The 27,072-nt window shown below is 38.7% G+C and overlaps 2 protein-coding genes across 2 annotated transcripts; one reads left to right on the top strand and one right to left on the bottom strand.

Annotated features, from left to right (window-relative positions):
• The first annotated feature begins 1,912 nt into the window (after window positions 1-1,912).
• Window positions 1,913-3,965, top strand: FTSZ1-1 (homolog of bacterial cytokinesis Z-ring protein FTSZ 1-1). Its single transcript, XM_079011062.1, has 6 exons — window positions 1,913-2,279; window positions 2,523-2,622; window positions 2,706-2,935; window positions 3,009-3,176; window positions 3,246-3,479; window positions 3,567-3,965. The coding sequence occupies exons 1-6, from the start codon at window positions 2,028-2,030 to the stop codon at window positions 3,822-3,824; spliced, it is 1,242 nt and encodes a 413-aa protein (XP_078867188.1). The 5' UTR covers window positions 1,913-2,027; the 3' UTR covers window positions 3,825-3,965.
• Window positions 3,937-7,561, bottom strand: LOC145063457 (transcription initiation factor TFIID subunit 6-like). The gene is made up of 7 exons (XM_079011061.1): window positions 7,219-7,561; window positions 7,012-7,098; window positions 5,641-5,739; window positions 5,445-5,553; window positions 5,121-5,362; window positions 4,487-5,039; window positions 3,937-4,385 (listed from the first exon to the last, which is right to left on the bottom strand). Exons 1-7 carry the CDS (start codon window positions 7,342-7,344, stop codon window positions 4,018-4,020), a joined length of 1,584 nt encoding a protein of 527 aa, XP_078867187.1. The 5' UTR covers window positions 7,345-7,561; the 3' UTR covers window positions 3,937-4,017.
• Between the last annotated feature and the right edge of the window lie 19,511 nt (window positions 7,562-27,072).

The raw sequence follows: 27,072 nt of genomic DNA, 5'->3' as shown, positions 1-27,072 counted from the left end.
CCACATGGTTGCCTTTAGGACATTTATTGCTGAGGAATCCCCTTAGCAGTAGTGTCCGTCCCGATGATGATCCTTAGGCTAGGTCCCTTATGATAGGTGTTTAGGGACGTAAAGTGAGGATAACGGGAACGGGTAATCGGGTTATTGTTGATTGATGAAATTAATAAACTTATTTATTGTAGGTTGAAAACCCTATGTGCTCACCAGGCTCCCAAACCTGACCCACTCAGTTTTATGTATTACAGGTAGTGGCGCTTGAGCATATATATGATGTTGGACGAGGGATTACGGATATAGGCCTGTAGATATGAAATAATATAGTAAGACTTATATTGTACTGTTTATGCTTTTGATCTGTACGAACATGACATCCCAAGTCTTTTACTGAAATACATTTATATGGAAATGCTTTTGATAAATCTTTATCATATTTTGTTTTGGGACAAATTCCGCAACACTTTCATTTAAAATGTAACTCTGATTTTTAAACAAAGCATAAACAAACCGGTCTTTTCTGGCCATGATTTTGGGGATGTCACATCGAGTGTTACAGAAACTTTGTCGATACGTTTCCTTACTACCAAATACTTCAAGGAAACGTTTCTATGGTGTTTCTGGGGTGTATCCGTTTCCATGGAGTTTCCGAAACGGGAACGTGAACCTAAGAGGAGTTTCCGTGCATCATAGATTACCACTGCAAATCGTTAAGCCATTTCATGTTAAACTATTAAGACATTCTCATGACATTGTTAAAAATTGAATATAAATTAGTTACATTAACATTAAAACATTAGCATTCATGGTTTTATTTTCCTTTTTAAATGAAAAATAAAATTGTATATCAAATATAAAGGATATTATTAAAATGGCAAAAATATAATTTTAGCTTTTAAACTATTTTTAGAAGTTATCAAACATATGGATTATTTCAGACATGTTTCAGACTATCTTTATGTTACATAAAAAACAAATGACAAAAAATACATCTCGGATGTTAGATTTCGATTTTTAAGATCTGTTTCGTCTAATAAATTGAATGGATGAAGTTTCCAACTTTATATCTTCCCTTGGTTCAAACAAGCAAGACCATAAGCCCTGGCTCTCAAAATGGCCTAAAATGACCAAAAGACTATGCATGGCTTGGAAAGGGGACAAGAACTCGACTCTCAAGCATGAGGATAGTCCAGAAGTGAGTCTAAGACAACATCAATCACCTAGAGTTTCCAAACTCCAAGAAATCATAATCTAAAAGGACAAAAGACAACCAAAACATCATCTAAACATAAATCTATACATGGTAATCAAGAAAACAAATATTTTTTTTTTTTATACTTACAAAGTTCCGAGTTGAGGAGAAGGTTGCACAACTTCTGGATCTTCACTCTACTCTCTTCCACACACTTCTTACTTAGTAAACTCCACCAAAAGCTCCAAACACACACACACACACACTACACCAAGAACACTAAGGGGGCTAGGGTTTGCACTTTGAAGATGGTGGCTTGAGAAAATAACGAACTTTAAAAATTAGCACCCTTAAATAGAGCCCAAGGCCCGAGACATAGAGTTTTGAATCTAGTCGACACCGCGCTGCGATCCATACCTGACCGTGCCCCTACTTAAGTAACGTGGCCGTTTCGCGACATACTATTGTTCCTGTCGCGGTACGCTGAAAACCCTACGTCTCAAACTTGATTAAAAAAAAATAAATATCCATAGATTTATACCTGAAAAATGAATGTTACATTAAGATTTCAGTATCCAAATCGAACTCGTTCAAAAGATGTGGTTGCTTTTTTTCATTTTTATTTGGTAAATAAGTTTTATAATTGCTATTATTTGAATACAAACTTCAAAAATATCTTGGGATGAATTTTGGCTACTTTAAAACAAAAGAACAAAAGAGGAAAATGCTTAAAGCCCTAAAACACCCGACCCACGTTGTCATCATCTTTCCCAAAGTAGTGTAGAGGTAGAGGCAGCCATATTTCTAACTTTACTACCTTCACCGTCCTTCAGAAACATCCATGGCCACACGAACGCTTCTTCAGTTCGCCACCAACGTAACCCAGTTACCGTCGTCTTCCTCCTCAATCTCCACCGGATGTCCGCTTTCTCCCTTCTTCTTGAAAGCATGTGACTCACCTAGGGCTCGTGTACGTCGTCGTTCCGCCGTATGCTGTTCTTTTGCCTCAATGGAGTCTGCAAAGATTAAGGTTGTCGGTGTCGGCGGCGGCGGCAACAATGCCGTTAACCGCATGATTGGTAGCGGGCTGCAGGTGTCTCTCGAAACCGATAATTCTTCTCTCAGATTCATCTTATATGTCTTTCGAATTGAAAAGAGTAATATTATAATATCCATTGTTCAAAAATGTGTTATGTACAGGTTTAAATTACATTTAATTTTATCATTCAAGAGATTTGTCTTTCGTTCATTAAAGAAAAAACAGTTATCGTTTGTGCATAATCCTGGATATGTGAGGGATGATTTCCTTAACAAGATTTGATTTGATGAACTTTAGGGTGTTGATTTTTACGCCATAAACACGGATTCTCAAGCGCTTTTCCAGTCTGTTGCAGAGAACCCAATTCAGATCGGAGAGCTTTTGACTCGTGGACTTGGTCTGCTTCTTTCTAGTTGGAGGATAAGGTTTGTGTTTATATGATGATGTACATGTTGTTGATGATGTTGTTGATGGGTTCAGGTACGGGTGGGAATCCGATGTTGGGGGAACAGGCTGCAGAGGAATCAAAGGAAGCAATTGGAAATGCTCTCAAGGGATCAGATCTTGTGTTCATAACAGCAGGAATGGGAGGTGGGACAGGATCTGGAGCTGCTCCAGTGGTGGCCCAGATAGCAAAAGAAGCAGGATATCTCACCGTTGGTGTTGTAACCTACCCCTTCAGCTTTGAAGGACGCAAAAGATCAGTCCAGGCAGGTGATACAAAACCCATTATAATGATTAATGAAGGTGTTATCACTTATCATGTCTTATTCTATCTATCAGGCTTTGGAAGCTATTGAGAAGCTGCAAAGGAATGTGGACACACTTATAGTCATCCCAAATGACCGCTTACTGGATATTGCTGATGAGCAGACACCCCTTCAGGATGCTTTTCTTCTTGCTGATGATGTACTCCGTCAAGGCGTTCAAGGCATTTCAGATATAATCACGGTGAGTGAGTGTGATTAAAACTCGTATTATTATGTTTTAAGTAGCAGCATATGATGATGTTTTGTGCAGATACCTGGGCTTGTGAACGTGGATTTTGCAGATGTGAAAGCAGTGATGAAAGACTCTGGAACTGCAATGCTTGGTGTGGGAGTTTCCTCTAGTAAAAACCGAGCTGAAGAAGCAGCTGAACAAGCAACACTTGCTCCTCTCATCGGTTCTTCAATCCAATCTGCCACAGGAGTGGTTTACAATATCACTGGAGGGAAGGACATAACTCTTCAAGAAGTCAATAGGGTGTCTCAGGTAATGATTTTCTTCTATAAATATATACCCTGTAGTTGCTTGATTAATCGAATGAGAATATATGAATGTGGTTTGGTTTTTTGTCAGGTTGTAACAAGTCTAGCAGATCCTTCAGCCAACATTATATTTGGGGCTGTTGTGGATGAGAGATATAATGGGGAGATTCATGTCACGATTGTTGCCACTGGATTTGCACAGTCGTTTCAGAAATCACTCCTGGCTGATCCCAGAGGAGCAAAGCTTGTTGATAGAAATCAAGAATCCACACAACCTTCTATCTCTCCTAAATCCTCCTTCACCACACAAAATCCTACCCCATCTCGCCCTAGGAAAATCTTCTTTTGAGTTTTTCACTTTCTTATGTTTCAAATCAAATGTTGTTGATGTGATTGTTATTTTTTTATTTTTATTTTGAGGATGTGTAGTAAGTACTTTTTACGTGAATGAAAAAGCTCACTTCAAATGAAAACAGGTTTGATTTGGTTACATTTTGCAATCACTTCATAATGATAATTCAGTTGTAGTTATGAATTTACAATCATAAGAATATATTACACAATTCTGGGGAAGGTACAAAGGGAAGCATGCTTTCACCAAAAAGATGAAATAGTTTTGGAAGCAAATGTCCAGCATTTACTTCCTTCTTCCATGCACGTGACACAGCCAGTGATGATGTTTGTATATTAGCACCAAACCTATCCCTCCTCATACTTGCACTCGCACTGCTCCCTGGGATATTCTCATTACCCATAAACCTTGTTGGTAATACATCAGAAGACCCCCCTCGAGTTATCGAAAATCCACTTCCACCCCCTTGCATCTCCACCTTCACCAAACTCTCACCTGTTGCTGCCTTTTTAACTGCCTGTTCCATCATCAAGTTGTTTCCCCCGGCCTTGCGTTTATCTTAACATCATCAAATAACACAAGTTTTCAAACAAACATATGATGATAAAACAAAGAGAGCATAAAAGAGTATAATTAATTAATTAATTAATGAGTAGTACTTGTTGGATTGAGGAGTTTTCCATTGGTATGTGTTGGTGGAGAAAGCAGATTGGGAATCATCTTAAGCTGATTGTAAACACATAAACCAGCAGCACACATCAAGGCCCCATGGACCTCATTGGCATTCTTGTTGTGAAGGTGCATTTCTGGTTGTATAAACTGTAAATACAAATCAAGATTTGGTAGCAAAAGCAGACGCACCACGCTTGAGCCAAGGGCAGTAATCCCTTTGATAGCACCATAATGTTGGGTCAATGCTTTTGCAGGGTCCATGAAAGCATCAACAAGTGTCCTGGTGACACGTAACTGAAGATTATGATACCCATGACCAAACCTTCTGCATATGGAAGCCACCAGGTTGGCTGTAAAGTTTCTGAGTTCCCAGTGGTTATTATTATCTCCTCCTAGGCTTTTTGCAACAAGACACGTCATCACAGATGGCATGAGCTGGATCAGATACGGTTCCATGTGCAGGTGTGGATTCTGTACAAGGCTCCGCACAAGCCTCATCAAAGCAAAAAGAAGCTGGAAGTTGTTCAAATTACGGGTCACCTGATATCATCAGACATGGTTAGGTTAAATTAACTTAACTTAACTTAACTGGTATTAAGCATAGTGAAAATGGTGGACTACCTCTTCAGCAACAAAATATATGAAATAAGGAACCAAAGGATGGAGTCCTGCATCCCTCGCCAAACTCAGCAGTGCTTTCTTAAAGATGACTGAGTTTGACCGGGTTACAGTCAGGTCTGTGATCTTTTCAAAGTAAAGCTGAAGCTCTATCGATAGCACATGTTTCACAGGACTTTTATTATTATTGTCCCCAGTCCCAATCCCATCTTCTTTGTTCTTATTATCAACTGGAGTCAAAAGTGCTGCAGTCAAAGTCAAAAGTCAAAAGTCAAATACTGATTTATAGATCATTTTAGTGGTGAATAATAATTGTTAGTTATTTACCTTCTAGTGGAGGGTTCTCGGGAATAGCAGGCTGTACGCCTTCGATAGCCAACCAGTGGTTCACAACTGCAGTATCTAAAGGTGCTTTTGGGAGGGGGGCTTCAATCACCTGAATGAAATATTAATATTTTTAGTCAAAAGTCAAAAGTGGACTATACTATACTGTTCTAACTTCTAAGAATGACATGTCGTTTACCTCTCTAAATTCTACATCCTTGTCATCAAGGTAAAATAAATCTTTATGTCTGGCAGCTCTTTTGAATCGCAAAGAATTTCCAGATGCAACATATATTGGCTGAGATGAGAGTGAGACACATATCATTATCATATGGTAACATAGCCAGATCATTAATATCAATCTGAAGTCGAATATACGTCACTTGAACAAGAACAGAAAAGAACGTTATAACCATAGTAAATAAATAAATAAAAAAAAATTCTATGCAGTAAAAGCAAATCCCCACACCATATACAAGTCGGAGTATAATTCTAGGCACGGAGGAGATTAATAAGTGTGCTTAGAGAAAATAAGTACCAAGAAATGCAATAAAACCCTAGTTTTTGTTACAATCAGATATAGGGTGTGTGGTGAATGGTGATACTGATAGGATGATGTATTTTCACTTTCCTAGTTTACTTGAACTGTATTTTGACCCTATGCCTGGGTAGGAGTATGACAAAATCAGTTGTGGGATAATCCAAAAGATTAGTTAGGCACACAACTTGAAGAACAAAACTAGATTCATGTTATGGTATATTTATACCAGAATTACCCACAAGTGGAGTGGATAAGAATCAGGTACTTGTGGTATATACTGTCCCAATCAGCTTGAAGCTTGAAGTTGACTGAGCCCCAAGTCAGCCTAATTCTAAGTCATAAACTGAGTTGGTCGGTTTTTTTAGTCCCAAACTAATACCCTAAAATTGGCCTAAACTTTAAAGGTTTTCCACACTACATTTTGCAGTCTAAATCTGCCTGTAGTGTTGACCCCATCATTTGTTGTGTCTGGGAATTGGGATCAATCTAGTCTTATACACCTACCTTCTATTAGCTCATAGCCTAAATCCCCTTTGGCACTTCACTTATGTAAATTCCACTCCAGTTACTCAAACTGAAAGTCTAAAATCACCAACACTTTTTATAGTTTTCACGAATGGCATGCTAGAGCTACACAAACTTTAATTTATAACTTATAAGCAATCCATGGAATCCTGAACAGCCATATCACATTCCTCAAAAGTTAAAAGGGAGTAAGTCAACAATATATTTTAGGGCCTCTCAGGACCTAAACCTAACCTTAGGGGCCTTAGGCCTCTTAGGACCTGTACTTACACTAGAGCTGCTACAATTGTAATTGTAACCCTCCAAAACCAAAACCAAAACCACAAGATGCAGTTATGGATCAAACTAGCCCACACCACATGACCCATAATACTTAGCATTGCCTAAATCCCATTCGGTACTAATAACCTAAAATGTCAACCCATCATCAAACATAATCATATCATACAAGATTGGAAGAATAAAATACAGCTGCAAAACCATTCAACGGAGACCATAAAATACCTCCATTTTTCTTAGATCAAGAGCAGTATCCACATCATCTGAAGTCATAGCAGTTCGCTTTGCATGCCGCATACATTTTATAGCCTCCTACAATTGCATAAATTCGAATATGCATATGAATTCAGTACTGATCATCAACAGTTCACGCATTGAAACTTAAAGCATGAAAATTTTACAAACAAAATTGACGGCATTCGCATAATCAACCTGCATAATCTCGCGAACACGGTATTCGATGTCGGCGGCTAGAGAAGGCAAGACATCCGGCGACAAATTTCCAACGCCGATGCTCTGCGCGATCACTTCGATGCTTTCTTTATCTACGACGCTCATCTTCTAGTTTTTTTTCTTTATCCCTTCAATTAACTACAATCACCTAGCCTATAAATAATTTACAAAAAAGAGCTCATTCACAGCAACTTACTCATTCAATTCCCTCATTTTTCCAATTTCGGTGCAAGAACTTCGACGATAAAGGGAATTTGAAAGAGCCGACTCTGCGTTTGCGATTTCAATTTGGGGAACCGTCCGCACAAGTGGGTGGGAGAATGCAAGTGCAGACCATTTTTTTGGTAAATCTAATGGGCCTCCAGGCTATCAAGGCCCAAGTCGGATTTTTTTTGCACACACTATTCGGATTATTTATGCTAGAGGACGCAAAAGTCGGATTTTTCTGAGAAGTCGGACCGGTTTTAAAACCGATTCGGTTATGAACGATCCAGGAAACGGATTGGTTTCAATTCGGTTCAAGCCGAACAATACTTACCCTTATAGAAACCGAGATCGGACTGGATTGTAACCGATTTGAAAAAACCCGACGAAATTGGGAAGAATTGAGGTGCTCACAGCGATGCGGATTTTTAAGCAATTCAATGTTTTTTTTTTTTTTTTTTTTTAGTTCATGAAAAATAAATAATACACCAAAAAATACATATTGAAACATAAAAACAGTGATAAAAATATAAGCATTGTCGTTCTTGATTTGATTGTCTGTAACCGTCGTTTATTAGCAATTTTTTGTTTGGATTTAGTCCTCTTTGGTCATGTTACATAATTATTCTCATAAACAAGCTCTTTTATATTAAGTGATACCGTTATTCCTATCACTATTTCTTCACCGTGAATTTTTTTGTTCAACTCTCAACAATTCAACTTCAAGTGGTGAAACATTATGTATTCATTTCACATCATTGAAATAGTGTTTCAAGCATATGAACACTTCTACCGACAAAGGGGTAAATTTTGTTCTTTTAGGTTACATAACCATGCCATTAACAAAAAAAACGGATTTCGAAGTTATCGTAGAAGTTTGGACGGTTAGTACATCATAGGTCATCTAGATTCTCAAACTCTTATATACTTATATGTGCCAAAAATTTTGGATCTAATGTACCTTCCGAGCTCACTACTAGGGTTACTAGACCTAGCTTGTTTGGTATTTTAATTTTTTTAAGTATTATAGAGTCAAATTGTTTTGCTATTATCATGAGAAGTCGATTTGGATGCTCTCAAATTTTATATCATGTGATGAATGTTTGTTGAACCATATTTTGTTAAATAAACTTAAAAAAAAAAACTTTGGAAAACTTTGCTAGATTTCAATAGTTGTCTTGAATATTATATGGTGTTTTCACATGTGAATATTATATGTATATTTTTATGTGAATGTTATATGTTATATTCACTTGTGAATATAATATGGTGTTTTCGCATGTTAATATGATATGATGTTTTCACATATGAATATACATGGTATATTCATATGTAAATATAAGTTTTATATAGTATTCACATGTGAATCTACCTCTATGTGAGAATATATCATATAAACAAACATGTAATAAGATTCACATTTGAATATACCAAATAAATTGAAAGTGTAACGTAATATTCATATGTAGATATAACTTCATACATGAATATTCCATATCAAGAGAATATATTAACAAATATACCATGTAATAGTCTCATGTAAATCTAAAAATAATAATTGACATGTTACTATACCAGTAACATTCACATGTGAATATACCAGTAACATGTAATGATAAAAATTATATTTACTTTCTCCTCTCAATAAGTATATATTGATTCATATGTGAATGTATAATTTTTTTTACATGGTATAATCATATGTGAATATTTTATGATATTTTTTGTTAACATTGTATATTCACATGTGAATATTACATAATATATTTTAAATATAACTTTTATACAATAGTCACATGTGAATATACCTCCATACATGAATATACCGTATAAACAAAACATATAATGTAAGTTCCACATTTGAATATACCAAATAAACTAAATATATACAATGTAATATTAATATATTAATATAACTTCACACACAAATATATCATATCAAGATAATATATTATGTAATATCCATATGTGCTTATACCATGTTAACAATAAACTATCATGTAATATTCACCTAATTGTAACGCCCCGTTTTTCATTATTCGATTATTTATCATAAATTAAGGATTTAGATCTTTAAGAATTAATAATAATAATGATAGTTTTAGGTTGGATTAATAAATATATAAAATAAATATAATGAACTATAATAATGCATGTTATGATTAAATAAACCTTATGGACTAAAAATGGCCACTTAAAAACATAAATTGTAGGATTAAGGGAGCAAGGGACCAAATATGTCAAAGTCGGGAAAGTATATACATAGTTCATGCCTTTCTTTTGCTGCATACAAGACCATGCGGCCCAAAATTTTTTGGCCCTTCTATTAGCCCCTCTATTTGCATCATACACAGACCTAGTTTTTCCCCATTATGTGTGTGTGTGTGTGTTTTGCTTTGGCTACAAGAAAAGAGATCAGGGGAAGGAAAGGTGTCTGGAGAAAAAGTGTAACGCCCCGTTCTTAAAGTATTTATTTATGAGTCCCTGAGATTTAAGAGGAAGGGTAATTTTGGTCCTTTTATCGGGAGCAGGTTTAGAGTAGAGGAGTTACGACATTTCGAAGATAATATCGGTTGTAGCTCTTAATGGGAAAAGTGGAAAAGGAAAACCAAGTATGAAGAAAAGGGATATGCTGGGTACGCCCAGCGTAGGCTGGGTTACGCCCAGCGTAATTGGGTGAATGAACGCGGGTGCATAGTCGAGTACGCCCAGCGTACTAGAGGTACGCCCAACGTACTCTCAGAATCCCAAAACCCTAATTTTAAGGGCAACCACTATATAAGGAACATAAAGGCTTCATCCTTAGCCTCCATACGCACTCTCTTAACCTCAGAAACCCTAGATAGCCGTCCCACCTCCATTGTTGGGTGTGTTTTGTCTTGGAAAGCTTGGATTAGCAAAGGAAAGCATAAAGGAAGAAAGGAGAAGTTGGCAAAGAAGGAGTGGAACGGTTGGAGCTTATAGATCTGGAAAGACATCATCCTTTGGAGCCTATTTGAGGTATAAAGCTTATTACTTGACATTCATATTGTGTAGATCTATGTGTTGTGAAGCTTTGACACCATTCTTGTCCCAAAAGTCCTCATCTTGATGCATGTTTTTAGTTGGTCGAGATTATTTGTCCTTTCAGACCTTTGGAGAGGTCTTGAGTGAGAAAAATAAGGTCCCAAGGGCTGTGGTTGTTCCATGTGTGAGATATGTGGGTCTTAATGGATTAAGACCTTGGATTAAGAGCTTTATGGACGTCCCAAGTGATAAAGTTTGAGACTTTATGAATCTTAGGCATATTTGGCCTAAGGATCTGAAGTTTGGGCTTAAGAGCTTAAACCATTAAGACGTTATGTGGTGTTGTTGAGCAGTGAGGTTACGCCCCGCGTAACCTATGAGTACACCCAGCGTAGCGGGCCAGTGTCCCGATCCCATGTTGCGAGCATTGTTGTAAGCCCAGCGTACCAAGAAGGGTACGCCCAACGTACCCCATCTATGGCATTTTCAATTTGGGCCTTTTTAGTTTGGGCTGTTATTGGGCTGTTGGACTTATGAGCCATATCTGGAAATTTTGGATAGAGTATTTTGGTCCCAATTATTATTATGGACCTTGGATCTAGGCCCATTGGGTGCGGAGGGCCCAATTTAGTAAATTGGGCCAATATTGGGCTTTGTAGAAGATTTGGACTTTGTAGAAGATTTGGACTTTGGCCTTGGCCCAATTAAGTGGATGTATGTTTGGCCTAATGATTATTTTGTTATGATGGCTAGTTCGGGAGTTTCGGTGAGTCGGTGATTCGGGAATCTGATTCTTCAGTTCAGAGTTTCGGCAATCGCGAGGTGAGTTATCCTCACTATATCAACAGGGTCTAAGGCACCAAGGCCGGCCTTTATCGGATTGAGATCTGGGTATTTGTTGTTATGTTATTGCTTTGATATGTTTGCATCCTGGTAGCTAGGATGGTATATATTAGAGACCTGGTTAAGGTCGGTATCCTGTTATGTAGAGTGATGCTATGCTAGTGACCGGTTAGGTCAGTATCCTGGTCAGGATGATGATATGTTATGTGATCTGTTAGATCGGCTTGTTGACTGTGAATTGTTATATGATTGTACGTTCATGTGCACATGGTTGTTTGGACTGAAGTTGGGTTGAGGCGGGTCCTGCTTTGTGCTGTAGGCCAAGATACCCAGGGCGGACCAGTTGTCCTGAAGGCCCAGCGAGCGGTCCGGATAGGCTGTAGGCCCCAAGAGGGCGGACCAGACGTGCCGAGGCTCGCAGAGTGGACCAGGCCGACTGAAGGCCCGGTGCGGGCGGACCAGTCATACTATAGACTCAGAGAGTGGACCAAGTGGATTGAAGGCCCGGTGCGGGCGGACCAATCACACTGCAGACTCGATGTATATGGCTAGACTCGGAGGGTGGACTAGGTGGATTGTTGGCCGGTGCGGCGGACCAGTCACACAGTAGACCCGAAGTGCATGGTTGTTCTGTGATCGGATATGATATAGCATGTTATGCGTGTATGGTATCTATGGTTGGTATTTTGGGGATATCTCACTAGGCTTTCGGGCTTACAGTTGTGGTTTAATGTTTTTCAGGTTCTTCAGGAGACCGTGGCAAGGCGAAGGCGTGATCGTACCGCTCCTCATGTTTATGTTGTGATGTGATTCTGGGAATACTCTAAATAAATTGTATTGAAAACCTTTTTGTAATAATTTAATGAAATCAGGTTGTTCTTAAAAAAAAGTTTAAATTGGTTGGAATTTTATGGTCGTTACAAGTTGGTATCAGAGCCTTGGTTTGAGTGAATTGGAGGAACACTCGTGTGACTCCAGTCTCAAATCCAGGAGGGTTTTCAAAAGAGAATTTAAAATGGTTTTCAAAATGGGTAAAGGAGGACGCGGAGGTACGATCAGCCGGAGCCAGTAAGTAACCCCAAAATACCATACATGATATTTGTTTTTGAGCTTTGATAGAGCAGCATGCTAGTGCTAGGCTAAGGATCTTCAGGATTTCATGATAATGTTGCCTGATGTATGATGCCTGTTAGCCTAGGGTTTCCTTGCGGGAGATTTCCAGTGTTCCTCTAGTAGTGAGGGTTGAGCGCTTGTTTTGTATGTTTTCACTAGGGTGTTGTGGTAGTACTTCATACAAATATGGGTAGGTGTGGAAGGTAGTATGGGCCCGTACTACTGAAAGCACAGGACCCATACGTGTATCAGGGAAACCATGACCTCTAGGGTTGGGTTGAGAGTTGGTTCCCGGGATAATGGGAAGTGTCTGAGATTTTGTGGTGTTTTTTTTTTCAGTATGGAGATTCCGAGGCATGCTGGGAGTGGATCCGGGTCTGGATTGGGAGCAGGGGAGGGAGTTCCGGGCGGGTCAGTACCGCCCGAGGTTATTGGTCAGATGAGCACATGCGAGTTGGATGCAAGGATTCGTGAGATCCTGCATGATGAGGTTGTTGCGTTGTTCCGGGCTGAGTTGCCAGAACTGTTTGGGTCGATCAAGACCGCCATGGTTGAGTATTTTGATGAGCGCTATGCAGCTCTCACAGAGACGGCTGCCGCAGCGGCTACAACGGCTGTAGCAGCGACAGGGGGAGGAGCTGGTTGGGGTTTTCAGTATCGGGACTTCGATAATACGAAGCCTCCTACCTTTGATGGAGTTCAGGACCCGATTGTTGCTATGAGATGGTTGTCGGACGTGGAGGGGTGTTTCTTCACGTGTTCATGCCCTGCTGATAAGAGGGTAAGGTGTGCTCTGAACCTATTGAGGCTCGGGGCGAAGGATTGGTGGAGATTGACCACAGGGTCATATTCGGATACGTAGAGGGCTGCGGTTTCATGGGATCAGTTCAGAGAGATGTTCAGCACTCGTTATGTTCCGCGGGTTGAGAGAGAGAGATTGGATCAGGAGTTCCTTGAGCTGAAGCAGGGTTCGGAGTTGGTGACTGAGATCACCAGGATGTTCACTGAGAGGGCGATGTTTTGCCCTGAGTTCGCTTCGGAGCAGGCTCAGATGTCCCGATATCTGAGTATGCTCAAGAGAGATATTAGACAGTTTGTGTCTACGCAGAGGTGCGAGACTTTGTTGGAGTTGCAGGAGGCCGCCCGGCAGCGTGAGTTAGAGATTGAGTTGCAGTTGCGTGAACTGAGGCAGGCTCCGGTGCAGTCGCAGCCGGCGCCGAAACGGTCCAAGACCGTTGATTTTAGGGTGGGAGATAGAGCAGCCACGCTTGTGGGAAGTGTGAGAGGGGTCACACCGGAGTTTGTAGGTCCGGTGGTGCATGTCGCAAGTGCGGAAAGGAGGGGCACTATGCGAGGGATTGTCGGCAGTCAGTGCCGGTTTGGGATTTGAGGATTTGTTATCATTGTCATCAGGTTGGGCACTTGAGGGTCAACTGTCCACAGCTTGCTGCAGGACTGGTGCAGGCTCCAGCACCGGCCACTTTGAGGATCACGGGTGGAGGTCAGGGTGGAGCGGAGCCCCCAAGGGCTCAGGGTCGTGCTTTTCAGCTTACAGCAGAGGAGGTCAGAGCAGTGCCGGATGCAGCTGCAGGTATGTTTCTTTCTTGATATCTTGTTATCTTGTGATTATTGTGGAGTATTGTTTATCTGCTAGTATCGTTGTGTGGTTTTCGGTGTGGGATTTGTTGATCTTTGAGGGTTATGGTATGGTTATGGGTTAGTGTTGGGAATTTCGTTGGTTGTCATTCATAAGGGTTATTAGTGGAATCGGGCGTTTGTTTTGAGTGTCGGGTAGCATCTGCAGTATGAGGAGGGGTTAGCTGAAGATCGGGTTTCGTTCGAGCTCGGGATGATCAGTGTTGATATGTGATTTTGTGAAGGTTGTTTGTGCTTTCGGGACGCAGTTCGCGTGTAAGTGTTTGTGTTGTGTAGGGTTGTTGAGGGAGGTCGGTGATGGCGACTGGTGGTTGATAGTCTGTGCTATAAGTGGGGGAGAATTGGAAAATTCTCCGAAAGATCGATGAGCATGTGAGGTTGTTTAGCTGTTTGGGATTCAGCAGTGTTCTGTCAGCCAAGAGTGTAGGCTGGTATGAGTAAGTGGCAGGCATGCGGGGCGGGATACAGACCAAGGGTATTTGATTGTGGAGGGCCTGGGATCAGGCCGGGATTGAGTATGTATGATGGAGATAGAGTTCGGAACCCCTAGAGGGCTAGAACAATATGCATGGGAGGATTTCCTAGAGAGACAACTCGGAATGATGAATGCTAGTTGAGCGGTCCGGATAGACTGAAGGCCGGAAGGCGTACCAGTCATGCCGAAGGCTCGAAGGATGGTCCAGCCAGACTGAAGGCCCTGGAGGGTGGTCCAGATTAGCTGAAGGTTCTGAGAGTGGTCCAGATTGGCTGAAGGCTTGGTAAGGCGGTCCAGTCATGCTGAAGACTCTGCAGGTATTGTTAGGCCGGTTCGAGGAAATGGGTTGAGTATGTCGCAATGTGTTAGCATTAGAAGGTCTGGCCCCAGGAATTGATCTTGATTAGTGGAGATGGTGCATGGACTCGAGAGTCCTTGCGAGCAGATTCAGGGCATGTGTGTTGCATGGATAGAGGTAATGCTATAAGGGAGTGTAAATTCACGGAAGTGAAAGCGGCAGTGCAGAGTTATGATTGGAGTGATCCACATATGGTCTTGGAGCAGCATGATTGCGGCAGTGGTATGAAATCACATCCGGATGGGATGTCTGCTGAGGTCGCGGTAGGGATTCCGCGGGTGTAGAGCCAAGAGGCTCGGAAGGGGTGCAGGGATGGAGTCTTGGATTCCCAGTTTGATTCTGATCAAGGAATTGTGTATGTAGTGGTGATTCATCCTGGGGGATGTTTGGAGGTGTCGTCAGTATGACGGGTTTTCCCAACCCGAGGGTGCTAGAGCTAGTGCAGCATGTGCATGCGATTGCAAGAGGAGAACTCATGGGAGTTGCTCTGAGGCTGAAGAATGTGCCATTCTGTCAGCATGGGATGGATAGAGTTGGACTCGGATCTGGAACCCGGTGGTTCAGGGTTATATATAGCTCGTAAGAGTTAAGTGATTGTTGTGATCAAGATCGAGAAAAGTGCCATGGAGTGGTACTCGGTTGATAAGTGTAGAATCTGATATGGGTGGTTATCAAAGGGTGGAGTCGGTGGCCGGCTTGAGGCGGTGGTCAGAACACCACAAGAAAAGGGGAGGTTGAGTTTCGGATTTCGAAGGGTATGTCTTAAGGAACCTGGTTTGGTTAAGGCCAGGTGGTGCATTGCGGGAGAAGTTCTGGAGTCGAGTTGCCGCAGGCTTCGAGGGCGAAGCCTAATTTAAGTGGGGGAGAATTGTAACGCCCCGTTCTTAAAGTATTTATTTATGAGTCCCTGAGATTTAAGAGGAAGGGTAATTTTGGTCCTTTTATCAGGAGCGGGTTTAGAGTAGAGGAGTTACGGCATTTCGAAGATAATATCGATTGTAGCTCTTAATGGGAAAAGTGGAAAAGGAAAACTATTGGGGTTGCAAAGTTATTCATGATTGACTTTGTAAATGTTTGACTTTTGTAAAACCCACTTGCATGTGGTGCTTTAGCCTTTAGACCCATTTGTTAGTTAGAGTGAGAGAGAGACATGTAAACACCTCTATATAAGGTGGGTTTGTCCACTTGCACAGGTGTGCTTGAGAGATGTAAAAGTGAGTGTGTAAGTGTGTGTTATTTATGTAGTATAGATCTAAATCCTTTTTGTAACACCATATACAATCAATACATCTCTTGATCACCCAAATCACCATGTTCAGTTGTGCAAGCTTTAATTCCGCATGCCAAACCATGTTCTTTGTCACTACAATTGGTATCAGAGCGGGTGTTCTTGAATCTCATCAAGAATTGATCCTTGATGGCTATTTTGATTTGGTGATTCTTATTGTTCATTGATCTTCGTGTTTAGAGAGTGTTTTTGTATTCTAGAAGTCGAATTTTTCCTTGATTTGATCCATAATTCGACTTTCTCTCTCTAGAATACTTGTTTGTATCACTTTCTCTTTCTAGAAAACCCATTCAAAATCACTTTCTCTCTCTAGATTCTTCAAGTTTTTGTGATCATGGTGGGTTTGCCATATGATTCTTGGATTGTGATCATTAAATATGTGAAATACAAAGTCAATGAAGATCAATTTTATGGGTTGTTGTTAAGCAAATTGATTTCATGGGGTAATTTGGTTTCTTATGGAGGTTTGAAGGATGATCATGGAAGCTTGGTATTTCAACCACTTTGTAAGATTGCATGATTGAATAAAATTTCCTTGTCCATATTAGTTCGTAGTAGAAATCAAAAAGAAGGAGAAGAAAGAGATTTGTTCAATAAGAAATACATTTCTCTAATTGAAAATCCGAATGATCTTCGTGCACTTAAGTTTGTTGAAGTTCTTGACAATGGAGTTCAATGTGATGTTCTTGATGTTCAAGAAAAAGGAGTTCAAGTTGATTTTCATGATGAAAAGTTTTTTGCTCGATTGGAGTTCAAACCGATGATATTTTGTGTTCTTGTGATTCGTTTGAAGGAATGATTCCTTATCGGAAGCCGGTGGTTCAAGAAATTCACAAATATCAAACTCCAAAAGATTTGATTCAAACTCAAAATGTTCATGTCGTTGAAAGTGGGTTTGTTCATGAAGTCAAGTCTTCAAGATGCAAAGAGATGAGAAAGAAAAAGAAGAAGAAGATGAATCGGAAGAACAAGCGGGTTTACTCACAAAAATCGTCAAATGTTGTGAAGCCAAAATCCGTGAAGCAAATTTGGGTTCCAAAGCAACAATCTCCAAAGGTTGCATTGAATTTGAAGTCAAAACCCAAATGTGTTGGTGGTTCTTTTGAAGATGTTCTTGGATCGTTGAAGAACACGAAGAACACGAAGAACGAGTTGTACATCTCGCATGGTGGGTGGTACAATGTTCGATTTGGAGATTTTCTCATTCCGACAAAAGAGCCAAGATCTTCCAAATTTGATTCGTTCGTTGAAAATGGAACTCGATTCGTCAAAAAGGTATCACAAATTCTCAAATGGATTCCAAAACATCCATGATTTCGATTAGTGCTTTGCATTTTTCATTTTTGATCGATTTGTTTCGTTGGATCTAATTCGTTTTTATCCCTTTGTTGATCCAACAATTTTTTTTAAGATAAAGCTTAAAACAAATTTTTTTTTTACTGTTCATAAGTCCGATTTGAGCCCAATCTTTAATCCAATTCTTATTACTCTTCATTATTTGTTTGAGCCCAAAAGTGGTTGATTCGATCTTTTTAAAACTGTGAGCCCAAAATGTTTAATCAATCCATTTTTTTCCCGAATCTCACTGTTGAAGCCCATAGAATTCATTAATCCGATATGAAACACATTCATCTTGTTCGTTCTTACTCGTATGCTTTTAGTGTTTGTACGTTCTATTGTTCTTGAGTTCTGTTTTTATGAATTTGGTTTTGTATCATCATTCTTAACAATCAATGCTTTTTGATTGTTAAATTCGTCGTGTGAATCGATTTTAAACATAAAATCGATTAGGATCATGATGTCATTAAGAACTGGATAACTGATTTTAAGAGTCGATTTCTCCGTGATCGAGGACTGATGGTCAAGGATTTTTTTTTTGTGTTCTTGTGGTTGAAGTTGAAATCGATTTTGGTTAATCAAATTTGACGATTTGATTTCGATGGTTTGGGTATCTGTAATCCTCATTGTATTCGATTGTTTTGAAAATGAGTGAAGATTTTGATTTGGGAAGAACTGTAAGAACGAAGGTTGAGAATCAAGATTTTGGAATCGTTTGTTACTGGATTCACGATTCGTGAATGAACAAGCGAAGGTTGTTTTCTGTTGATAATTTTGATTTGGAAAGAATTTGGGGTGAATGTACGAAGCGTCTCTGTGTTTGGATTTAGAAGATTAGATGGGTCGATTTCTTCAAAGATTTGGAATTGAAAAGTTTGATTGAACAACTTGAATTGCTAATAATCAATGGAGATAAGGAAGATGCGAATTTGTGTTCGATCAATTACAGTTCGCATAAGGCTTTGATGTGTGCTGTTTTTTTTTTTTTGGGATCGCATTTGAAATTGCATCTGCAATGGTTGGTTTACTTCGCATCCGGGTCTCAATTTTAAGTTCGCATATGAGATCAAAGTCAAGTTTGCATTTGGATATAGAAATCTCAATTGAGTTGGCATATGAAGTTAAAATTGATTTCACATTTACGTTTTGGGGATAGAGATGCGAATTCTTCACCCCTATGAAGTTTGCATCTGTGAATGTTTGTTATCATTCGCAATTTGGTAACAAATGTAGAAGAAAGTAAATGTGTCGATTCGCATCCCTGATTTTTTCACGAAATTACAAAAGTATCCCAACTTCGCAAATTTGAAGAACATGCAGAAATTTTCAAAACAAGTACCTGCAGTTTCGCATTTTTGGCAACAAATACCCAACTTCACAAATGGATATAAAGCTGAAGAAATTGCAGAATTTTCAGTTCTAGTCCCTGCAGTTTGTGCGAATTTACGCTTTATGCCCGGTTTCGTAAATGGGCTAGAGTTTCGCATATTTGACTGTTTTAGGTGCAACGGGTCCCTGCAAGTTTCAGAAAGTGACAATTTCTACCCGGTTTTTGAAAAATCTTGCAACTTTCACCCAAAAAGTCAAAAGTTTTCATAAATTGAAAATTTTTATGGCTTTTTCGTGATTGTTTTTCCGTGCAAGATTTTTGGTGATTCATTTTTGGTACACATCAAAGGCGATCCGTTTAAGGTCGGTATCCTGTTATGTAGAGTGATGCTATGCTAGTGACCGGTTAGGTCGGTATCCTGGTTAGGATGATGATATGTTATGTGATCTGTTAGATCGGCTTGTTGACTGTGAATTGTTATATGATTGTATGTTCATGTGCACATGGTTGTTTGGAATGGAGTTGGGTTGAGGCGGGTCCTGCTTTGTGCTGTAGGCCAAGATACCCAGGGCGGACCGGTTGTCCCGAAGGCCCAGCGAGCGGTCCGGATAGGCTGTAGGCCCCAAGAGGGCGGACCAGGCCGACTGAATGCCCGGTGCGGGCGGACTAGTCATACTGTAGACTCAGAGAGTGGACCAGGTGGATTGAAGGCCCGGTGCGGGCGGACCAATCACACTGCAGACTCGATGTATATGGCTAGACTCGGAGGGTGGACCAGGTGGACTGTTGGCCGGTGCGGCGGACCAGTCACACAGTAGACCCGAAGTGCATGGCTGTTCTGTGATCGGATATGATGTGGCATGTTATGCGTTTATGGTATATGTGGTTGGTATTTTGGGGATATCTCACTAGGCTTTCGGGCTTACAGTTGTGGTTTAATGTTTTTCAGGTTTTTCAGGAGACCGTGGCAAGGCGAAGGCGTGGTCGTACCGCTCCTCATGTTTATGTTGTGATGTGATTCTAGGAATACTCTAAATAAATTGTATTGAAAAACTTTTTGTAATAATTTAATGAAATCGGGTTGTTCTTAAAAAAAGTTTAAATTGGTTGGAATTTTATGGTCGTTACAAAAAGGAAGCAAGGAAGAAGCGGGACAAAAACAAACTCGATTGTAGGCTGTGTTGGGGTTGTTCTTCTAGACTCTAAATCGGGTGTACCATCTCAAAACTCTCCCATCACGGCATCCACGAAGGCTGTCAGATTTCTTCACCTAGGTTGTCAGATTTCTTTCTTCTTCTTTGTTTAAGTCGTCGTCAGCAGCCTAGGATGCCAGATTCCTCCACCTGCACCACCAACTCATAGGTTGCTAGGTTGTGTTCCTTTTTTAAACGTTAAATATGTTGGTGAAGTGCTTAAATGGTTGAGTTAGAAGCTTAACCCTATCCTAGCTTTGAGTAATGATTTTATGTAAAAGGTATAATTTTATGCCATATTTCTAACCTAGTTCCTAATCCATTATGGAATCATTGATATACATCGTAAAGTTACTTATCATGAAATCTTAATTCACTGAAATTTTGGTTTAAAGCCTAAGGATTAAGTGCTTAATGGTTTGAGTATAAAGTAAACCAAAGAGTAATCAAAAGTTATAATTTTGCTGCAGTTTGGCCCTATGTTCCAAAAATCATATGAGATTGTAGGAGTGTCCAAATTACATGATCTTTATATCTATGGAAAGGTATGAGTGTATGCTACCTTTCATCTTTGAAGTGCTTAAGCTAGTTCCAATTCTATACGATCCAACAATGACATTTGTTTAGGCTGTCCGTTGTACCAACTTCAATCTTGTAAAAATCATAGTAAATCATAGGAATGTACAAACGAGTTGAGGTCTTGAAAATTAGAAAGGTATATGTATGTAGTTCAATCGCATTATGGACCATGATACTTAACTCTAATCATAATTGTTAAGCTAGAAATATTCAGAGCTGCCGACTAAACTATACCAATTGTAGTTGCTCTCGGACCTCAACTTGTAAAACTCATATCAAGTTCTAGAAGGATAAAAATACATAAGGTAAAGGGTTGTAATTAGGTATAAGTGTAGTTTATATTTGGACTACATGACCTGATTCCAGTCCATGTGAGGGTAGATATGCATCTCTACAGCATTGTCAAATTAAAAAGTTAACAACTTTAATTGGTTAACTTTTAAAATCCATAAAAAATTATAGGAAAATCATTATAGCGCGTGCTATATATCCTTGAAAAGATAAGAGAGTATACTATAATAATAATTAATAATAATATAGAAAGAATGTGTATAAGAGGGGTAAAACAATCTATGAACATAATTTTGTACTGGTAAAGTGGTTAAAATAAATATTATTAATAAGTAAACTTTTAGTTTGTGAACCAAGTTGTCAAAACCCCAGCCGGCATGTAACATCCCAAAAATTTCAACAAAATTTAAACTTTCCAAAACAAACCATTACTAATAAAAGTGTTTACAAAATCATTATTCCAAAAAGATGAGTTAAAATCAGAGTCTCCCAAGATCCAATCAGTAGTAAAACCAAGGATGTTGGGTCTAAAATTTGGTTTATACTTTGCTTTTCTAGGCAATTGGGTTTTCAGTCCATATGGTGTGTGAGGTTAGGATTGTTCACGGCCCAAAATGGGTGTTCACGGCCCATGTGCCATATATATAGATGTTAGATGGTCATATTTGTGTGAGAGTGTACGGCCAGAAGGAAAGGAGCTTAAGTGTGTGAAACTCAAGGTGTGATAGAGAGAGAAACTAGAGAGAAGAAGAGAGTGTGTGTGAATCTCGTGTAAGGATCTTCATTCATATCATCAATAAATTAGATTCATCTAATTATTCTTCTCATTCTTCTTTATTTTGATCTGGCAACATCCGATTGATTGGGATTCCGCACCATCAATTGAATCGGATTGATACGTCAAGCAAATTTGGGACTTACATCAAAGGGGGAGGTACCGATAAACAGATTGAGGCTGTCTAAAAACTTTGATCCTAAATATTTTTGTTTTTATTAAATTTGTTCATAGTTTTCCTCTATGCACAAATTTAAGGGGAGAATTAAAAATTTTAAAATCAAACAAAAATCAGAAAATTCAAAAATCCAAAAATATTTTTGTTTATGTTCTATTTCTTTTTCGAAAAATATGAAAAATCCAAAAATAGTGTTATTTTTATTTTATTTCTTTTTCAGAAAAATCAAAAATCCAAAAATATTTTTGTTTCTATTTTATTTTTCAGAAAATATGAAAAATACAAAAATATTGTGTGCTGAGCTTGTTTTTAGTTTTTGTTTTTATCTCAAAATTTCTTTGTCTTGAAAAGTGAATTCAAATGTAGTTGAGACTTATAGAGACTGTATCGAGATTTTCTGAGCCAAGACTTCATCCGTGATCATCAAAGAATTCTCATTCGAAGGAACAAGAAATGAAGACTATTCTTTCAACATTCAATCTTTCAACCCCAGAAGCAAGGTGGAGTTGGCTTGAGGATTATGTGACAGATTGCATTGAAGCCTCCTCAATCAATTTGCTGCTATCTTGTACCTGTTGAAGTGATCCAAAAGATTCGTTCTCTTTGATATTCTCTCTAAAAATTCTCAAGCTGAAAGCGCCATTTTTCAAGAAACTACAAGATGCATCCTCACCCAATGTGCGTTCAGAGTCAAATTTTGAAGAAAAGCCCAACTGGTTAAGGTGAAGTCATTTATTGAAGATTCATCAAGTTCATCTTGATGCTGTGAAGAAATCGAAGATTAAAGCTGAAGCCAATTTCCAAATAATGATTGACAAGAATAGCCAGCTACTTTTTAGGGGGAGTTTGTTGGGTCAATAAGAAAAGAAAGTTATAAGCCAAGGGGGAGATTTTTGGGTCAAAAATATGGTTTATACTTTACTTTTCTAGGCAATTGTAATTTTCCGTCTAAGACCAAAATCTGTTCACGGCCCAGGTAGGTGTTTACGGCCATGAACCTATAAGCGGCCCATGTTCCATATAAATAGATGTAAGGGTGAGGAGTGCATGTGAGAGTCTGGACGACCAAGAGAGAGGAGCTTAAGTGTGTGTAATTCAAGGTATGATAGAGAGAGAAAGTAGAGAGAAGAAGAGAGTATGTGTGAATCTTGTAAGGAACTTCATTCTAATCATCAAATCATTCAAGATTCATCTTATTGTTCTTCTCCTTCTTCTCTATTTTGATCTAGCACCATCTAATTTATTGGGATTCTGCACCATCAATTGGATTTGATTGATACGTCAAGCGAATTTGGGACTTACAATTGGCCCATGTTCCATATAAATAGATGTAAGGGCAAGGAGTGCATGTGAGAGTCTGTACGGCCAAGAGAGAGAGGAGCTTAAGTGTGTGTAATTCAAGGTGTGATAGAAAGAGAAAGCAGAGAGAAGAAAAGAGTGTGTGTGAATCTTGTAAGGAACTTCATTTAAATCATCAAATCATTCAAGATTCATCTTATTGTTCTTCTCTTTATTCTCTATTTTGGTCTGGCATTTTCCAATTGATTGGGATTCCACAATTATTTCCAATTCAAAAGAGCCGTAATCTAATTGCAAATAATTTGAAGGTAGGTAAATGACGATTTACCAATTTCCACCATGAAAAACTAAAAAGACAATTAAGTTTTAAATGTATTAAAATTCGTAGATCATTTGAGATTCATTGAACTTTTTAATGACATGTTTAAATCTCGATATGCCCTTCAAGTTTGTGATTGGGATACCGAGGATCACAAACAAGGTATGAATAATCATGCAAATATACTTGGTACACTCGATGTCATTTACCACCTAATCAATGTGTCGGTTAACCACACATGCTCCATTGATCTATGATAAACATCGAGCCACCATTTTCCAGCATTGCTAGTCCCAAATTAGTGTGCCGGTTATCCACGCACGCTCCACTAACGACTTGGCAGGGTGCAAAGTGTAATTTCATGGAGTAACATCATTTCACATTTTTCCTAAAGTAACTAAGACTGAGAATTTTATAAAAAAATTTAGTTACTTTATTAATCAATATACTTATTAACGAGGAATTAGTTGCCCTATCCTACCCGTTCGACTAACGAACCTCCACCAATCAAGGAAGCGGTGGGTGAGAGTGGACACCCATTAAACTGTTATTTTATAGGCAGCAACCTTATACCCCCTTATAGACCAACTTCGTGAATGAGGCCCTACTAATGGTAAGACTAGCTTAATCTTATACATATATATATATATATAATTATTAATCTTATAATATTATAATAGTATAAGGGTTGAATTTTAAACTTGTAAAATTCTAGGGTTTGGAATTTAAATATTTCAAAATTAAAACTTTTAATTAAAAATTTAAATCCCAAAACTTTAGGACAAGTTTTGAAACTTTTCAAAACATCTTTTAGATCAAATTTGAAAAATAATTAATTAATCATATTATTAATATTTATCACATAATTTGACCTAATCTATTTGTCAAGATAATTCAAATCAAAATACAAATAATTAATCTTTATCATATAAAACAAGTAATTATCTTATTTATGACAAGAGTAAATTACACGAATCGTCCCTCGTACATGTGCCAAAATGCACGTTCGATCCCTATTTTCAAATATTAACTCGGCTCGTCCCTCGTTTGGTTAAAAGTTGCACGTTTCATCCCTCGTTAGTTTAAATTTTCACGCTTAATCCCTTACAGGATATGAAATGACTATAATACCCTTTTCAATTTTATTTTGCATTTACTTTTAATATTTCAGATTATTTTTAACTATTAAAAATATTTTAATTAAATATGGGTCCACCTAATATATATATATATATATATATATATATATATATATATATATACACCACTTTCTCTTTCGTTGAAAGTTAACCACTAGCACCATTGAAAATGTCTACCACCACCACCACCGGGAAACCCTTCTTGACCGCCGCCACTGACCACCACCTTATTTCTATTCCCAAAACACTAAAAGGCATCCATTTCCAAACTTCTTCTACATCAATTGTTTTCAGTAGAAGATTAATACATACAAGAAATCAAAAACCTCTTTCAGTCTCTAACATCGCAGAAACCACTGAAAAGCCATAAAAAATTCCTGAAATTTCCATTTCCATCAATCAGTAACTACCCACTTTCAATGTTGATCTTATAAAAAACACTTCTCGATGAGGCTGCTTCTAATGGATCCATATCACCATCTAAACCAAAAAAATATCAAAATTAACAGTAAGAGAGAAGCTAAAGCATCTAGGGTTCATAACAGATAGACAGAACCAAAACCAATTAAAGAAAATAGAGATGAGAAGCAAATTGTTGAAAGCTTTGAGGGAAAATGATACAATATTAGGGAAAATGAGGTCAGGTCTTCCAGAAGCACCAACAAATATGTTTGATGACAACAAACGTGGAATGCCTCAAAGGGCCTGACATGTGAGCTACCAGTGAAATCATCGTTGTTGAAGACGATGAACACTACCCTTGTTCTTGACCATTGAATGAGAGTATCAAAGCCCCGACTTCCATCTTCAAATAATTTGAAGAACGCTTACCACGAGGATGTGTCTGAATTCGATTCCGGCGTCAAGTGTCTCATATAGGGTTGTGTTCACCGGTGGTCTATTGCGGAAGTATAACCTTCAATTTTTATCATCATGACGTATCATAATCAATGGAAAATGTTTAGAAGAGAAGCAGCGATGGCCGTTGTCTAACTAGGGTTGTCAGACTGAAGGAGAAGAAGAGTGAAGGGTGAGATCAACGGAAACGAAGTTGGAGAAGGGGAATGGGAGGGGAGTGGGTGGGTGGGTGGGTGTGGATTATTGTTTTATTTTCAGCTTTTTTTTAATCAGAAAAGAGTAAACAATTAATATAAAAGTGAAAAAGAAATTATTGAGGGAAAAATAGACATTTTATGTTCGTAGGGACAATCCAAGTGAAAAAAGAATTATATAGGGATGGTGCGAGTTAATTTTTGAAAATAGGGGCTAAACGTGTATTTTGGCACATGGACGAGAGACGATCCGTGTAATTTACTCTTATGACAATTATCTTTGAATTGCATTAGGATAGTCCATACCTTACTGAAAAAATTGGATTTTAATAGCCAAAAACGTTTTTGGTAATTATCCTAATTCAATTTCAGTCAAAATCCTGAAAAATCAGTCATCAGACTGCCCGACTCGCCGAGTCACAAAATGGACTCGTCAAGTTGCCCTGACTCATCGAGTTCATTAGGTGACTCGACGAGTTCATCAGGCAGAGGCAAGATTTTTCGATTTTCAGCTTTGAACAATTTTAACAATGCATCAAATACAAAAGAAAAATAACCTATGCTCTGATACCACTGTTGGGTTATGAGCAAAACATCAATCCTACGGTGCACATGCAAACCCTAAAGCTTTAGATGTAGGTTTTTCTATTTGAACATCCAATAATCATCCAAAGCTCTTAAACCCTAATCTAGCATACAACAAAAAAACAAACTCTACATCTAATGAAGAGTTAAGATATTAACTTTGATTGTAGCTTGATGATCTTGAGCTTTTGAGAACCTATCACCTCAAATGCGATGCCTCTAATGAATCACAAACACCAAAACAATTGGAGAATCTTAGAGAGAAGGGGAAGAGGTAATTTTCGACTCTTGAATCCTTCTAGGGTTGTGGTAGCCGAAATTGTGAAGCCAGGGGGTTACTTATAAGTGAGCTGCTAGGGTTCAGTCAAAACCCTAATTATATTGCTTAGGCCTTAAGCAGTCCACATAACCCTTCCAGAAGGCCTCCTATGGACGATTTCTATGTGGGCTTCCCCATAGAATTCGTCCATCCCTTCTTTAGGGTTCCACAATGTAACAACCAGAAAATTAAAGGTATTCTACTTCCATAAACGTGACCCTAACTCAAGCATGAACCCATTAAGACCATCAAGATGGCAACTTTCTGCCTTAGGGACTCAAATAGCATCAAGGGTGGCAACCCCAAGCCTAAAAACGGATTTGGAACCATAAAGCTTGAACCTTGGGACCAAAAGAAACAAAAACCCAAAAATGGTAGATCTAAGAGATGAATGATCAAGTGCAAAGCTTTATACATTCATCAAGCTGAAAATGAGTACTTAAATCCAGATCCATAAGCTCCTCCTTGATTCCCTTCCTTGCAACAAGTTCCA

Source organism: Lactuca serriola, chromosome 7 (genome assembly GCF_051521515.1).
Source record: "Lactuca serriola cultivar US96UC23 chromosome 7, Lser_US96UC23_V15, whole genome shotgun sequence".
Lineage (NCBI taxonomy): Eukaryota > Viridiplantae > Streptophyta > Magnoliopsida > Asterales > Asteraceae > Lactuca > Lactuca serriola.
Note: the sequence above shows the minus strand (reverse complement) of the source record. Positions and strands in the feature narration are given on the sequence as shown.

Coding starts and splice junctions, on each gene's coding strand:
- FTSZ1-1 (XM_079011062.1), top strand. CDS start 2,028: ATGGCCACACGAACGCTTCTTCAGTTCGCCACCAACGTAACCCAGTTA. Junction 2,936..3,008: donor GACGCAAAAGATCAGTCCAG/GCAGGTGATACA, acceptor TCTATCTATCAG/GCTTTGGAAGCTATTGAGAA. Junction 3,177..3,245: donor GCATTTCAGATATAATCACG/GTGAGTGAGTGT, acceptor TGTTTTGTGCAG/ATACCTGGGCTTGTGAACGT.
- LOC145063457 (XM_079011061.1), bottom strand. CDS start 7,344: ATGAGCGTCGTAGATAAAGAAAGCATCGAAGTGATCGCGCAGAGCATC. Junction 5,040..5,120: donor TATATTTTGTTGCTGAAGAG/GTAGTCCACCAT, acceptor TGATGATATCAG/GTGACCCGTAATTTGAACAA. Junction 4,386..4,486: donor AAAACTCCTCAATCCAACAA/GTACTACTCATT, acceptor GATGATGTTAAG/ATAAACGCAAGGCCGGGGGA.